Source organism: Crocodylus siamensis, chromosome 8 (assembly GCF_052110815.1).
Source record: "Crocodylus siamensis isolate JL-2025a chromosome 8, ASM5211081v1, whole genome shotgun sequence".
Taxonomy (NCBI): Eukaryota; Metazoa; Chordata; order Crocodylia; family Crocodylidae; genus Crocodylus; species Crocodylus siamensis.
In genome coordinates this window covers 21,546,683-21,564,100 of record NC_143402.1, presented here as the reverse complement: position 1 = coordinate 21,564,100, position 17,418 = coordinate 21,546,683, and the positions used below count along the sequence as shown (strand labels likewise).

Genomic DNA, 17,418 nt, shown 5'->3' with positions numbered 1-17,418 from the left:
GCAGGGGTGAGGGTAACACAAGAGAAGAAACCAGCAGTTGACTGAAATCGACTGACAGAAGGCAATGAGATTTTGTTTTATTCCATCTCTGATCCAGTGGCTACTTAACTGCTGGATGGGTGGATGGATTCTGGGCATTACCAGCAGCTTCACAGTTTGCAGGTGCTTAGTGATATCATCTGAGATGTTTTCTTCATCTTTGTCTACCCCTGGCACATTATTTATAGGATCAGCCTCTTTTACAACACATCCACCGACTATATATTTCTCACTATCTTACCCCTAGTCTTCTATTGAATTCTGTGCTGGTTCTCACTGCACTGATAAAGCTCTCTCCTTTTGTCCCCCAGCTTTTACAGAAACAGGGATGGGAAACCTGGACTGGTTAGGCTGGAGCTGGGACCAGTGGCACAAAGAATACAGGCTTCCCTGGGAACAGTCAGACAGCCTGCCTGAGGGGAGCACCCTTCACTGAATATTTTTAATCAGATAAATTAGGACTTGCAATTTTATTAATTGTCTTCCTTTTGCCCCAGGATCCTTGTTTAGCCATTGTGTGCATTAACACTGAAAACTGCCTTACTGCAAAGGGACCTGCTTTTATTCCCGTTACTGATTGTGAGTCAGTAAGAACAGTCCTCAGTTATTTATTTGAGACCCAGGTTTTGAACTCATCCCATACAAGTCTTCCAGGGTCCCCACATTTATGACATTCAGAAACCCTGAATCCTAAACCTGAGTTTATGGGAAGTGCTATGCCAAAGATACAATACCAGCCTCCTACTCTCCCTCATGCCTTTCCTGCACTCAGCTCCAGGATGGTACTGTCTCTAGGGTTTGGGGCTTACCCATATCAGGACCTTGCTGGACTGAGATATGGGATGCAAGTTACTCTGGGTTGGTTACGTTTAAAAATGGCCAATTTCAGAATAAATTCAGTCATTTCCTAGGAATGCATTCATTAGCTTTGGTTTGTTCTAGTCACCAAGAAATGCTGGCAGTAAGCCAGGCTTCTGTCTTGGGAATCATATTCACCTGCTATGGTTTTGCACTGAATGAAGAATAGAAACTATAGCAAACAAGCAGGGCTTGAGCAGTGCCTTTGAGTGACATTGCAACGAGGACAAAGGCTTCTTTTGGTACCAAATACAGGAGGCAGAGAGAAGCAGCTGCAAAGGGATGCACATCTCTTATCCTGTTCCTGTCTGCTAAACTGGGCAGGATAATCCCATCCTGACTGGTTATTGCAGACTAGAAACAATCAGAGTTAAAACAAGGTGTACTCCAGTGTGCGTGATGCATGCAGTCGGTTCCCTGGTGTTTTATTTCTGCAGGACAGAAGTAAATAAACCAGACCTGTCCTAAAACAGACCTGTCCTCTCGTGGATGTTTCTGGGTTCCCACAGAGCACTTTCTATCTCTCTGTCAGCCCGTCTCATGGGAATTGGGTATAACAGCCAATTTCAGCCACAGGGGAACAGGTAGGGGAACCTTGCTATTTCCTTTGAAGGCCTTGCATTGTGTGGACTCTTGCTGCAGTGCCCAGCAATAGGGTCACCAAAGAGAGGTGGCTTACAAGCAACATGGAATTCTTCTTTTAAGGATGCCAGTCCCAGAGTGTGAATAACAGGACTTGGGACAGCAGTGCAGATCACATTCAAGGCAAAGACTTATGTTTTCATATGGGCATTTGGATGTTTGTCACTAGGTTTGCTCTGCAGTTTGGATTGAAAGTGTCCAGAAAAAATACTAGGGCAAACCGTTTCTTATAAAGAATGCTGTGTCCCAGCTTAGAACAAGGGTGCCTAAGACACTGGTACAAAGATCCTAAAAGCCCAAGAGAATATTCCTTCTGTTCTCTTATGCCCTAAAGTTTGGCCTTTTGATTCCTGTATTTCAATAGGAAACAGCAGACTAGAAAATGATTAGAAGCTTACTGTGGAAGATGGTAGCAGAGTTTAACAGAGCATTAAGTTGCCTTCCCATGGTATTGTAGAGATCGTAGACCTGCGAAAGTCTAATAGTAACCCTGACCACTTGAGTTGCATGGCATGTCTTCAAAATCCCATGTGACATAGGTTAATATTACGCCCACCTTAGGGATGAGGAAATTGGATATTGGGAGGGCAAGTGACTTGGATTAAGAAAAGTCAGCAAGTTGATGACTGAGCTGGCATTGTTTGTTCCTGGTTTTCATGCTGACATGATCTGCTGGTTTTTGCAGCTACCAATTAGCTAACAGATATATGTCGTACAGTTAAACTTTTTCTTTTGTGTTTTGCAGGTGCAAAATGCTAGCGATTTGCTGATTAAGCCACTGGAAAATTTCCGTAAGGAGCAAATAGGATTCACGAAAGTAAGTAACGGTGTGGCTTGATTTATTATTAGTAGTATTATTATTAGTACTAGTATTATTGACAGAGGCCCTGAGTAGGTTGGGCTGAGATTTTCTGCTTGCTGTCCCAATCTACTGGGGACATGAAGAACTTCTCCCCTCCCCTGTGCAGACATTTAGCTGCCAAAGCAAGATTTCCCCTCCCCCCACAACTTTCACTCATGAACAACATCAAGGCCCCTTCCTGAACTCCTGGCACTCAGCCCTGGCATAATCCCAGCACTGTGCCCTTCCTCAGAAACCTATATCCTTTCTTCCATCAGAGATCAAAAATCCCCTTTTTGCATTAGTGCATGTGCCAGCAAGGATGGAGGGGAGTGTAAAGTTATACAACTTGGACTTTGTTATTCCAAACTGAATTTCTTATAAATTAAATGATTTTGCCATGCCCAAAATATATCTGAGGGGAGGGAAAAAATGTGTAGAGGCCAGCAATCAGGACTTAATTATGAGCATTGGGCTCACTTTCTGAAACATTTAAATAAGGCTGCTAATGGGTCTTTCAGATGCACTGAGTTTTTAAAGCAGAACACCATAAAAAGTAAGGTTTGCACATGAGTAGAAAATATTATTTCTCTCTTGTCTACTATCAAGAAGCAAGGTTCCATATTACTCAGCAGTGGTTTGAAATGGGGCTGGCTCTGAACCAGCTCTGAAATGGAGATGTTTTGGAGAATGCTTAGAGTTTGGATTCAGCTCAGCCCATCTGGAGTCGCCGACATTTAATAAATACTGAATTGGAGAAAATGAGAACGAGGTCCCATCTCCAAGCAGTTGTGCTTTTAAAGCATGTATTTGAAGAACCACCACAATGTAAATAGGTTGAAGTTCGTGCCATGTTGCAATGTCTTGGCACAATGTGTGTAGCTGTGTACTCCAAACATAATAAAATAGCCGTATCTATAACCAACCATCTTTCTCAAGCACCTGATAACCAAATGCAATCCACATGGCTGCTCAGAGACCAGTTTCATCCTGTTTTTTGTAGAATGGCCTTCATTAGCAATGACATCAGCAATTTTATCGATTGTAAGCTGCTTGGGGCATGGACCATTGTTTCCTTACGAGTCTGTACAGCATCTAGCACAGTGGGCTCCTGAAATACTACTGGGGCAACTTGGCACTACTGCCAAATAAATACTTTAACAAAAAGGCACCAGTTTTGCCTAAAGTTTCCTTCCTGTGCTAATCTTTAAGGTTCCTTCCATCAGGATCTATCATGTAGGCTTCCTTTTATTCTCACTCATCCCCTGTTTCTTTGGATAGCATAATAAGCCACCAGCTTCAGGGAGTCCAAAGAACCAATCCCAAAGGGATCAACCTCTGCTGACAGGCTTCAGATGGACATTGTCCATCTGTTATATTGCATTGAAGAATTTAAGAAGCTAGTATGCAGAAATGGAGAAAAGACAAAGGGGTGCCCAGAGAGAGGAGTGTCTCTGAGTTCTGTATAGACTTCTGTCCCCTCTGTTAGGAAATGTTAAATAGTGAGTTGTTAGGGACACTTGAATGAGCAAAGGGTTGTGGCCTAATAAACTGGACTAAGGAGGGTATTTTGTTCTTTGCCCTTCAACACACTCCAGCATAGATTAGGAAGCAGCATCTTGTTCTGCATGCTATTATGAAATGTTGAAGAGAAAGTACAATTTATGTGAATGTTTTAAAAGCTGTTTGATCTTTCTTCATTACCGTGGTACATGTGCAAAGCATGGAGATATGGAGACCTCAATTAATAAATAACTGCCCCCCATCCACCTCCCAACTTCCACTGTTGCCCCAGCTTCCACATCCTGTCTTCAGGCTTGCAGCGATGGCCTACCAAAGCCAAAAACCACATCCCCACCCAAGACCCTACAAACAGGGATGAGATGCCTGAGCATTCACAAACTCGCAGAGCTGTGTATCCACTCTCTTACTTAAATAATTGTCCCAGCACTGCTGCATCCTTAGCATTAGAAAGTGAGGGGCAGAGGAGGTGCAGTTACAAGAGCCTTTCATTTGAGGTCTCACCAATAGGCAGGCTGTAAAAGATAAGAGACGTGCTCCCCTGATTCCTGCCTCAGCCTCATTTACCTCCATTGACTTCAGCATAGTGCCTCCTGGTTTACAGCAGTGAGAGTGAGGTCAGAATTGAGCCTTTAGTTGTGCTGAGCAGAGGCATGACAGAGATAATTTGTACTCTCCGATTCCTGTTTTCCATGTCTTGTCAGAGTCGCCTTCTGTAAGACGTTTTCCGTTCTCTTTCAAGGACACTGGTGCCAGATAAGAAGGGCATTTCAATTGGGCTTTTGTCATGTCTGTGGTTGGTAAATGGCCAGATAGTGCAGACTCAGATGTCCTAGTCAGACTAACCCGTTTTCCTGGGAGATGGATGGAGTCTGTCTGAAATGGGGCATTCCAACACAGGCACCCATGTGGGGTGCCATTAGGAGACCACACAAACCTCTTTTGTCAGGTTTCCTTTTCTGCCAAATCAATGCCTTGGATTATGGCCGTTTTCATGAATGGTAGGCAGGGCTGGATTAACACACAGGCAAACTAGGCACATGCCTAGGGCCCTGAGCTGGGGTGGGGAGCGTCCTTCCCTCCATGGCAGTGGTGTGAATGGTCCTGTCTGCCTCCCTTCCCTTTCTTTCCCCTGCCCTGGGGCCTGAGCTGCTGGGGGCCCCAGTCCTTCCCTCCATGGTGGCAGTGCAAATGGCCCCATCCGCCTCCCTTCCCTTCCCCTCCCCTCCCCTCTGCTGGTCTCACTGCTGCGGCGGCCGCCAGGTCTGAGCCCCGCTCCCTGCAGGTGGCAGAGCTGGGGTGGGGAGGCGAGGGGAGCCTCAGCCGACCCGGGGCCCAGAAGTTGGTTTGCCTAGGGCCCACTAAAGGGTTATTCTGGCTCTGGTGATAGGTAGCTGTTTGTGTATATGAATAGTAGGAAAGTAGCAATATAAGGAACATCTGCACTGTATTTATCTCCAAGGCAGCAAAGGATCCCAGGGTGAGATCAAAGCTCACTGGTCTCTCAGTCCCTAAACATACCATGTACGGGTTTCCCTCACTTTTATGCGGGTTCTGTATGTGCGAGTTCACTCTTACGCGATGACCCTTTTTATACCAAAAATTTGTTACATGTGAGGTAAATTCACTTATGTGATCGGTGTGGTGGAAACCTGCACTCAGCTGCTTTGTGCAGTGCATTGTGGCAGTGGCGCACACCAAAATATAGTCGCCTGTGTGGATCTGTGCTCCTCGCTCATTGTCTGTGACATGTGTTTCTGTAGTTGCCATCCCCATTATGTCTTCTAAGTATCTCGCTATCTTATCTCCTACCCCTTTCCCTAGTCGTCCACCACCCACTAAACATTCACCACCACCCTGTGCTTGTGTGTACTGCCTGCTGTTGGTGAGTACAAAAATTGTCTTGTAAAAGTGATAGAAATGGGTCTGGAGGTCAGTACAGTCAAGGTCTTGGAACGTATCCCTATTTGTTACATTGTAAAGTGAGTTCTTTATATGAATTCAAGTTATGTGCTGTTTTCCAGGAACGCATAGACAGCATAAAACGAGGGAAAGCTGTGCTCTAAAACTGGTAGTTAGTGAATGATCAAATGAGATGAGAGCTCCAGTGAGATCCAGAAAGGGTATATCTGGTGCAGTGTTCATGAACCAACTCCACTTAGGAGAGAAACAGGCTAGTGGGTTTGTTTTTAATTTACATCGTAAATATATGGGCCAGATCACTGGCTTGATCCAAAGCCCAGTGAAGTAGAAGTGACTGCTTCCATAGTTTTCAGTGGGCTTTGGATCAGCCCTGTGCTGCTTACCTGTTCCAGTAACCATTGAGCCCACAGTATATCCAGTAAAAATAACCATGGCATTTGAAAATAAATGGAAACATGCAACGAGTTCTCTCTCTCATGCTGCTGGAAAGGGGAAGCTCTCAAAAAGGAGAAGGAAGGAGTGGAAGTTACGGGTGTTTTGAGGAAGGAGACATGGTAACTGCCACATGGGAATATAAAAAAGGAAAAATCTACATTTGATTAGGACAGCCAGGAACCAAGGTTAACTGGAAAGATGTCACTTGCATAATATAGTTACTTCTGATCTATACAATCTACAACTCTGGGGTTTGGAGGAACAAAGATGCATTGTAGCAGAAATCATTTTTTTTATCAGCCTAAGAAAAGATGTTGGTCTTTGGAGAGCAGTAGAAATCACTTCAGCATGTTTCTACAGAATAATGCTGCCCTACTGACACACATGAAAGCTTTTTCACATTAAAAGAATGCGTCTGTTCCCCATCTCCTGCTTTCATGACTGTCTAGCTAAGTGCTTTGACATTTCTATTTGTAAGCAGTGGCCAAGCTCTACGTGTGGTTTAGGATACCTTTCATAGCTTTTCTGTAGCCATTCAGACTATGAGAGATCGTTGGGAAAAGTTTGGTTCAGGTCCTCCTTTGTAGGAGACAACTCTGGGAGCTTCCTTTTACTTTTGTTTGGTCATTTCCCAAACCTACTGAGGATCAGTGTGGCAAGACAGAGGAATATTTATTGCTGCATGGGATTCTATATAGGTGTAACTGAAGATGAAGGAATAGTCGATGCACAGGAGATTCTGTGTACTCCAACAGTACTTCATGGACTGTAGATTTCTGTAGGAAACAGAGCTTTAAAAATATGTGTGATATGAAGTCCATAGAAAGGCCAAACTTGAACTGTACCTCTACTACCATGCACCATACTTACAGCTGTCAATTTTTCCTTTGATCCATATTAAGCATAGTTAAGACTGGCTTATAGTTTGTTATCCTGAAACATTGCCTTGTCAGTGTTCGAGGGTACAGCATTTAGACCATAAGTAATCAAGCCTCTTGGTCCCAGTTCACAACATGTAACTCCAAGGTAAATATTTTTAAAAGGAGGAAGTAAGGAGAAAGAACTCAACTCTAGACTAATCAGAAAAAAAGCATTCTAAGGCAACTTTTGGGGAACTAAGTAGGGAGAAAAGATCAGATGAATATAGAGTATTTTATACAAATGCTCATTCAGCATCTTTCAGCTACACTCGCATTTATTTTAGCAAAACTTTTGTCTTAGCTGCTGATGCATCACTAGTAACAGTTGAAAACAGAGCCATAGAACATTTTTTCCTGTATTAGCATTTTCTTATTATTCCCTTTCATTCCTCCTCCTTCAGCTTTTTGTTAAGACTGCTGTAAAATGAGATGGAAGATAACTTGTTAACATATACCTCTTCTTGTGTCTATAGTCTCCTGCTTATGGGTTTTCTCCCAGCAAGCTGTGACTTCCTGAACTGATTTATTGTCTGAATTTATTCAACCTACTTTTTATTTTTCCTTCTTGCCTATTGATCCCAATCCAGACAATTCAGCTTTTGTATTCAGTAGTCAATATTCACCTCTTGAGCTGCATTGCCCAGCTGTGAGTAGTGCAAAGTCACATGACACTGTATTTCATGCCTGACCAGATAAATATTCATGCAGTTGTACTACAGGCATTAAATTCAGCCACTGCAAACAAACTTCCTGGTATGCTTCACTACTTGCATGTTCACCAAAAGGAACCCTGCTGCTGGATAACTGCAGTCTCAGCAGGTTAATCGAAAACTCCAGGCAACTATTCAGAGGCATTTTTGTTGTGCATTATTTCCCTAGCTCTGTTTCAAGTTATATCATGGCCTTGCAATGAGAATGGGAATCTGTCATGCCCAAGTTGAAATGCAAGACATTAGCAGGCAGGAGATGTTAGGAAGTAGAGAGTGGGAACCAGGTGAATATTTTACCTTACATTTGTTGGTGAAAAGTGGTGTGAGTCAGCATCGTGCCCTTGGAGTGGGGGTTTTTGAACATCCAGTCTTTATCCCACATAGTCTGCTAGGCTAGGGATAGAAACTACACATAAACATAAGATGTGTGCAGTTTAAGAGATCAGAAACGGGTTTAAACCTGTAACAGAACAAAAGTTCAGTGTACATAAACCGGTCTCTCAAAACGGTCAAAACTGGTTTAAGATAAACCTGGCTGAATGTAGTATCAGACTTAACTGACTGAGGTCAGATTGGTTTATGGAACTTCTGCCCCAAACCCCTTCCTGGTTTAAGTTAAATCAGAGTCCCCCAGCTTCCCAGCATGCTTTGCAGCCCTGGGCTGGGCTGTGCTGTCTGCTCCAGAGAGCAGGGGCATGGCTAGATGCTGGCCTGGCATGGCCCCCTGAGGTAAAGGGGGCAGGAAGGGGATTTCTTCCCCCCCCCCCAGGGGACCCAAGCCAGTGTCTGCCTGACCAGGTTGGAACAGCCCTGCTAGGCATTCCTCCCCACCCCCTCCACCACTGGAACAGCGAGGGGCATGGCCAGCCCCAGGAGCAACCTCAAGCAAACGGGCTGGAGGGAGGCTTAACTGCCCCCGTCTCACCTGCATGGACCCTAGCTAGGGCTGCCCAGCTTTTCCGTCCTGCTCATGGCTCAACATGCCTTGGGATCCCCAGAGCCCCCCTCCCAATCAGGGGACAATCCCACTTCACCTTCCCAGCAGCTGGAGCCAGGGTTTTGCTTGGGGCAGCCCAAGAGCAAAGGCCAGATTGGAGGGAGGGGAGCAAAATGGTCACAAGCCCAGGTGTGGACACGCACAGAGGCATTGTGGTAGTGGTGACTCCATCCTGGACATGAGCCCCTCAAAGCAGAGAGACCCAGGCTGGGGGTGGGGTGGGGTGGGGTGGGGAAGGGGCTCGAGTGTGTCAGCACTAGCCCGGGGCAGAGCCTCACTGAGGAGCAACTCCTACCTGGTGGCCTTTTCTACCTGCTGGAGAGCAACATCTAGACCAGCCCTGACTCCTGCAGCAGCGCGCATGGTGCAGGCTCGCCCTCTCAAACATTAGTGCTATTACCTGCATCCCCCGGGCACCAAGCTAGGCGCACACTCCTGACTCTTCCCCTACCCAGTGGTGGCAGTGCAGCACAGCCCCATGTGCCAGGCATGGTGCTCTACCCCTATGGCTTCCCTGCCACCACTGCCATCAGGAGGACCCACCCTGACCATACTGGTAGGCACTGCCCATGCTGCTGAACTGCAGTTCGCTGCTGGGCAGGTATACAGCGGTGGCAGCAGCGGCAGGGAAGCTATAGGCACAGCATGGCCCTGTGTCCTAGACGTGCGGCACTACCCCTAGAGCTTCCCCATCACCATCACATCAGGGGTCCTGCCCTGGCTATACTGGTAGGCGCTACCTATGCTTTCGAACTGCAGTTGGCCGACGAGCGGGCAGACAGGGGGGATGCCATAGGGATAGCAGGACCCAGTGTACCAGGCATGGGACGCTAACCCTACCGTTTCTCTGCCACTGGTGCTGCGTGTCCACCTAGCTACCAACCACAGTTCCACCATGTAGGTGGTGCCTACCAGTACAGCCAGGGTGGGCCCCCCTCCCCCGATGGCAGTGGTGGCTGACCAGCCATAGGGAGACCTGCACCTGGCACGTGGTACATGGGGACTTGCTGCGCCACTACCACTGGATAGGAGAAGAGTCAACAATGCACGTCCAGCTTGGTGCCCGGAGGCCCAGGGGACAGATAACAGCGCTTGGGGCTGAGGGGGTGAGTCCCTGCCGTGTGCACTGCTGCAGGAGCTGAGGCCGGCCCACGTGCCTCTTTCCAGCAGGTAGAAAGGACTGCTGGGTGGGAACTGCTCCCTCAACTGCATGCTCGGCTTGGTGAGGCTCTGCCCTGGGCTAGCGCCGAGACACTAGAGGCCCTTCCCTGCCCCCCGACAGCCTGAGTCCCTCTGCTCATCAGGGCTTACGTCCAGGATGGAGCTGCTGCTGCCACAATCCCTCTGTGCATATTCCCACCTGGGTTTGGAGCTGTTTCACTTCCCTCCCTCTCCCGGATCTGCCCTTTGTTCATGAGCTGCCCCGAGCGAAACCCTGGCCCTAGCAGCTGGGAAAGTGCAGCGGGGATCACCCCCTGGGTGCTCTGGGGGTCCCTTCAGACTAGGGTAGGGGTTTAAACCCCTCCCCAGCAATACTCAGCCTGCCAGGGCCTGGCCACACCTCACCTCAGTTTAGCTTCCCTCCAGCCTGAAGGGAAGGGAGGGCTGCTCTAGCACCCTCCGGCTTCTAGCCTGAGCCAGTGCAGGTACGTGCCTGCATTTGCGGAATCAGAAGTGAATGTCTATTCACTTGCAAATCGGATCAATCTATGCAGGTTAGACTAACCTGCAAAGATTGAATCAATTCAGGCTCAGGCTTTTTGAATGTTTGTACTTGGCCCTAGCCTTCAGTCCACAGCAGGCAGTGCTAGCAACCTGCCAGGGGTTCTCTTATGAGCACATTAGGAGGGGGAAGAGGATCCTTGAAGACAAGTTTGGTTTGAGCTTTAAAGTGAGTTGAAAGAGTTGTAGATCCTGGATGCCTCACAACTCAATTCCCCCGCTGGATGGGAATTTCAGAGAAATTAGCTCTGAAATGGTTAAGGGAAAGTTTTGTAAGTTGAGTTTCATTTCTCTTTGATTGCTTCATCCTTCAGTTTAAGCTTGGAATTGAGCCACTCTCCAGAAGACGTAGGCCATTGTGCCAGAGCTTATCAGCAGCAAATGATACATGAGGAAATGCCAAGGGAATTGCAAACCTTCAGTTGTACAGTTATCCCAAGCTGCCTTTAGATAGACAGCAAACACAGGACGCTTGTGCTATTTCTAGGACTTGTGTTAGTTTCTGATTAAACTGGCATCTGCTGCAGCTTAGAGAGCTAGGCTTTCGAAGAGCAGTCTCTTTTGTTAGCCTGTATAAACATTTGCTGACTGTGGTACTCTGCCTTGCATGCAACTGCAATAAGTACTCTGTTGGTAAGCAAGTGCATGGAAGTTGGGTGCTTCTTGGATTTGAACGCTGGCAGATATATTAATGGGAAGGTAATGCTGTCCTTCACTGAATATTCATGAGTGACTAATTTGTGCTTGTGCTTGCAGATTGTCCTTTGGTCATTTTTTTTTTTTTGGCTGCTGAGCAGAGTGAGCAAACAAGCTCCTAGAAACCTTGGCTCCAGATTCAGGCGGAGTTTTTAGTGCATCCTCCTGGTTTTCAGTTCTATGCTAATTAGCTGGAATGCAAGTTGCTTGGCATCTCTTTCAGTCTTGCCAAATAATCAATTTTGTGCTGTTCTTATTTCCACATGGCAGCAATCCCTTTGTAGGAGAGACCTCAGCTTATTATGCATGTTGCTGTATCTGCAGCTGTTCTTCATCTCCTCAACTCACTGGAAATGTCTCTGCCTTTCACTTCCTTGTACATGTTCTGGTGCAGAATATCCTGTAAACTAGATGGTGGCAAAATCTTGAGAGAAAAGAAGTTTCTCATAGAATTGACTGACATCCCAGTTCTTGATGAATCTCCTTTTACCTCTGCAGGCTTTTTATTACGGAAATAATTTTCCAACACATATAGGCGGATGGTATTTTCCTTGAAAGAACAGCTCAGCTCTAAGCTAACACCAGGAATCCAGCAAGATTCCTTATCTCATTTTTGATCACACATAGCAATGGGTATCAGTGGTATTTTAAGCATATGTTACAGCAGCGGAGGCAACCTTTTTGGCAAGCACACCATAAATTTGCCCTGCACCCTCCCTGAGTGCCACTATGATTCCTTTCTCCTGCCTAATCTGCTTTCTGCTCCCTACTCTGTGCTCCCTGCCTGTTCCACTGCTCTGCTTTCTGCTTCCTGCCCCATCTGCTGCTATTCCTGCCTGATACTGCTGACGTCCCCTCCCTGATCTGTCACTTGCTACACAGAGAGTGCCCATGCCATGTGCAGCACTCTTGATGCAGGTTAGCCTCCCCTGTGCTATATCATCACTTTATTCGGTCACATAATATAATCCAAAAACAAGTTCATGGAGGGATGCTGAGTCTGGGTCATGGAAGAAGAGGACATATTATTCTAGGGTGTCTTCTGATGTGCAAATCTGCACCTATTTTGGCTGTCACATCTGCATGTTCCGTATCAGTGCATGTTTTTCCAACCTTCCACTGATGAAATATGCAGGCAGCATCAGAATTTTATCTGTCACATGATTGCAGTTATGCTCTTTTATTTTTCATGTTTCCTGGATTTTTTGTGTGTGCTTATTTCATGCATGAAACATGGATACCAGATATCTGACACAATACATTTTATTTTGGGCATGGATATTGCTGACGTCCTCTCTGACAATTCCACAGGGGTGGAGAATACCAAGTAAAGTGGCAGTCTCATTCCAAATGCTGGGGTGGATGTTGTTTGTCATGTCTAACATATGACACTTGCCACCACAGACAGGCCTGGCTCTTCCAGATGCTGAGTCTTAAGCACAGACCACAGACTGGAATCTACAGCTTGTATTGATTTTTTTCAGCAATTTATTTTTATTCCTTCTTAGAAATAGGGCAGGACTTCTCTAGCCTAGATGTATGACAGACATGGTTTGTTCCATCTCATGCCATTTCTGCTATCTCAGCACTGGTTTTCTTTTCCTGATATAGTTACTTATCAAACTATTCTAAAGTTTGCAACTATCCTCTTACTTGTGTTGTACATGTAGCAAACCATTTTCCATACAGCACCTATACACGTGACAGACTTCTTCTCCGGTTCTCAAAGCCGCTGTAACTAAAGTGCTTGCAGTGTCACGTGTATTCAGCATCCCATGCTTCAAAATGGCAGTGGGGGCACTTTAATTAAGCTTGTTCGACTACCTTTAGTTAAAGCGCCCATGCCATCATTTTGAAATGGAGGGACGCTGAATACTAGGGCTGTGGCAAAGCTTCAAGCCTTAATTCGATTTGGTGGAGATTTGGCCTGATTCAGTGGCTGAACCTCCGAATCCAGATCGAATCCAGAGACCCTTTAATGTTTCCGACTTGAATAGGAACACTGCAAATTTATTTGGGGAGATTCGGAAAGATTCAGTGATTCAGACAGACACAGCTATAAATGTTTCTTCTACATACCTCAAAATAGCAGGTGGCTTATGAATCCTGTGATGCTGGGGTGGATGAAGTGTCCTGCAGAGTGCAGGGTGCTCCCCAGTGTGCTCAGCAGCAGACCTGGAAGTGGACCAGAATTACTTCTGGTCCACTTCTGGGTCCACCGGGGAGCATAATGGGGGGGCATCCTGCACACCCCAGCTTGGCGACTGGTGCTTCCTAGGTCTGGAGGGGGCACCTGGGGTCCCCCCCCATAGTTGATTGCCAAGCCGGGGGGGGCAGGTGTAGGGGGACCCCCCAGTGTCCTCCCTGGTAGACCTGGGGGTGGATTGGAAGTACTTCTAGTCCACTTCTGGGTTTACTGCCAAGTACGCGGGCACTCCCCCATCCTTACCCCCGCCACGGTCCTGTGGGATGCTCCATGCGCCCCAGCATCACAGTGTTCACAAGCCACACTGGTACCTTGTGGTATGTAGAAAAAACATATAAAGCTGTGTCTATGGCCAAATCGCTGATTCTCTGAATCAGCGTTGAATCTTCAGATTCAGCTGAATCCAGTTGGAGACAGTGATCTGAATCAACAGATCCAATCACTGTCCCCAATGCCAAATTCAAATCAAATACAGCCCATTTCGCACACACCTACTGAAAACACAAGATGCAGAGGCTGTTGGAGTGTGCTAATTAGCATGCTCCAGCAGACTTGATTAATTGAGTCTGCTCTGTTGCATTCTAATTAACCTGCATTGGAGCCAGCAGTCCATCACGTGTATAGGTGCCCTCAGAGCCGCTTTAAGTGAAGAGCTCCCCCCCCCACCCCGGAGCATGTGTATAGACGCCTTAGAGCGCCTGAGAGAATGTGTTGAAGGGAAAAATGCAAGCTGTGCTGTTCACGTGTCTCTATTTTTAAACCTTTTATGGAAAATAATGCAAAGACTTGGTGTGTTTTTGTGGCCCATTCTTTAAAAGATAAATACAGTAAGTTTAGGCGTCTGGCTTCATTGGCCCAGTGCCTCATGCTGTGAGCAATGATTCGGAAATGTGACCCTAGTAAAATAAGAGAGATTAACATTTCTGTTTTGTTAGACCATGCAGGTTGGACTGGTTCAGCCCCAGGTTTGGTTGCTAGGGGATTGTTTTGTTTTGCCAGTCTCTCCTTGTGCCAGCTCTTCAGCAGAAGTGCTTTCAATTTAGATTTTGCTATCCAAATTCTTTTTCTTCTTCCCATTCAGATTTGATGACTGAGGTTTTTTCTTTATTCTTAGGCATGAACTTGCTGACTCTGTTAGTGATCGTCTTCATTTGGTATGGGTAGTATCATGAGTCAGTTGTTCCTGGGCAAAGACCCTTTGGTTTCAGCAGATCTGTGTGTCTCGGGGCCTATCTGTCTCAGTAGTTGAGTTGCAAGTAGAAGAGCTCATCTCTGTCAGCCATTAGGATCTCCACGTGCCTGGCCCCATGTTCCTGCAGTTACTGTCTTCCGACCATGGTGGTGGTAGAGAATGGGAGGAATAGGACTGTGTGTGGATCTAGAGTAATTTCCTAAGAAAGGTAACTGGACTTTCCTTCGTCTGAGATTCTTGAAGTGACCAGATTCCCCACTGACCCTAGATGTAATGCAGATGACAGGCTCCTCTGTCTGACACAGGCTGGAATAATCCTTGTCTGTCACAGTGCAAGGGGGAGTAGCTGCGGTAGTGGTTAGTGGGGTGGGGGGGTCATGCGTATTTGCACTGTAATGGATACCGAGATTGGTAACAGGCTGCGGTGAACTGGGTTCTTTCTCCCCAGGTTTGTGAACTGTCTGAGTCCAAACAAATCCTTTTGTGTATGTGCCCAGCAGAAAAAAAGTCTCATTAACCTGTATAAAGCAATAGTCTCCATATGTTTCGTTAGCTTTCTTACTTCTGTTGATCATTCAAGATATTGTTGTTAAACCAGGCCTTTCTCCTTTCCCAGCTTCCTTCTGCCACCAATATTTCCACCGCTTCTTTGTGATCTTACAGCAAAATCAGACTGTTGAATCAGCTGCCCCCAATGCATCCCAAGGCAGTCTTTTGGTTTTTGTTATTATATGTCCCCCATTCATGTCCCAGGAGTATTGAAAATAAATGCTGTCCCCATTTTGGGACTCAAGCAGGATAACATCCTTCATTTCTTCCTCAAAACGAATCTATTCCCTCAGTCCTTCTCTTCTTATACTCAGCAGCTGAGCCTAAGAAGCTATTGAGACCAGCTGGCTATGCTCCACACGCCTTAACCCTTCCCTGTCTGCCTCTCAGAGGGGAAAGCAGTAGGTTAGTCTGAAGCCCACACCTTAAGGAGCCCCACGAGATACAACCATGTAGGGACATCTTCATATACAGACAAATAGCCTATAAAAGCAGAACAGAAAATGAGACTTTACAGAAAGAAAGAGAGATCGCCAAAAGGGGAGAAAAGACTAGATGTTTCAAAAGTAGTCTCCAGTTTTGGCCCAGCACCTTTGCACCTGCAGTCTGTTGCAGATGCAGTTAGTTTTAGGAGCAAATCAAGAAAGGTCTGTGCCAGTACTCGGTCTGTGTTTGCATGTGAAAGAGTTCACAAATCGGAGGCAAGGTGATAGCCTCTCTGAAATGTCTGCGAGGGTTTGGCAGTGGTCCACTCCCATGTGTGCATTTGTTTATTCAGGTTTAATATAGATACTTTTTCAGGGGTCTGGGTAGCCTTACATCATTAATAACAAAGTGAAATCCCGAAGCAGCATTAATACAGTCATTTCACTGGAACTCGGCCGACTCCTGCATAAATGTCTTTCTACTCCTTGGTCATTATGGCACCTATTCCCTCAGCCTTCGTACTCTTACAGATGCTTCAAGATATTTTTGTTAACACTAGGGCTTTCTTCCCAGCTCTCCTCTGCCACCCCATTCCACGTACCACCTTCACTGTCCCGTGATCCTACAGCAAAATTGGGATATCGAAACAGCCTCCCAATACTTCTGAAGATAGCATATTATTATGTGGAAAATCCAGTCCTGGGGTCTTGCTGCTCAGTAGTGGAAGTCTAAAGGATCCTACCCCTATTCTGGCTCAAAGATGTGAAGTGGAAGCTAAGGGAACATAGCAGTGTATTGGCCAGGCATCTTGGGTTTTGCGTAAACGCTCCCTTTTTGTCAAGGTTGGACCAGCATTAAATATTCTTCCGTTAAAACAAATATCAGGGCAGGCATTTTGACAGGGATTACCGGAGAAAGACGGCCAGAATGTTAGGGTGTCGTGTAGATGTGTAGAAAGGCCTCACTAAGTCCTTGTTAGTTGTAGACTTTCCAGACTTGCTTTCTGCTTGCTTGGGTTTTTAAATACCTGAATCATCAAATAAACCTAACAACTTGAGAGAAGGCTTTCTTTTTTTTTTTTCTTTTTGGTATTCCACGACCTGTTGGCCTGTAGTTTGGTGTCCGGAGCTGTAACTGAGACCACTTTCTGGCTGCGGTTTTATTAATGAGATCCACCAACAGTCACAAGACACAGCCTAGTTTGTTTCCCATTTGGAGTGAATATTTGCCTGTTTCACAATCAAAACCAGAGTCTTTAATAGTTCCAGGGTCATTTTATGGTATAGGCAAAACTTGTAGCTTCTCACCTCATCTTCTTGCTGGGATTTCTGGGTTCATCTTTCAGTATTTCTTTTCTGGCTTCATTCTGGACCTTTTTTATGTGTCAGTGCCAATAGAAATAAATCATTAGTCCTCTTGTTGCATAGGTTCCTGTGTAGTCAATGTTTCTTCATGCTCTGCTCTGTCATTTGTGTGTGCACGTGTAATGCATGAACACGCTTCAGATGCAAGATAGGTCAATAAAAAGGAACAGGCAATTTATGTGGAACTCCCAAAAGGACTCTGAGGGCTCCACAATGTCTGTGACAACGTGAATGTCATTAGTTTTTGGGTGACGTGTCTCCAGGCAGTGTTCAGATTGGGCAGCACACGGACAGTGGGATTGAATGTGTGCAGTCAAAGACAAAGCTTGCAATCTCTGATTGCATCATGGCCAAAGAACACACAGGGAGATCAATCC

At 46.1% G+C, this 17,418-nt stretch overlaps 1 protein-coding gene across 1 annotated transcript in view; it reads left to right on the top strand.

The window, feature by feature from the left end:
- OPHN1 (oligophrenin 1) overlaps window positions 1-17,418 on the top strand; it is a 105,534-nt gene that overhangs the window by 48,406 nt on the left and 39,710 nt on the right. The window contains exon 4 of the mRNA XM_090059037.1: window positions 2,285-2,356. Coding sequence (XP_089915163.1) covers window positions 2,285-2,356 — 72 coding nt within the window. The remainder of the gene's footprint in view (window positions 1-2,284; window positions 2,357-17,418) is intronic.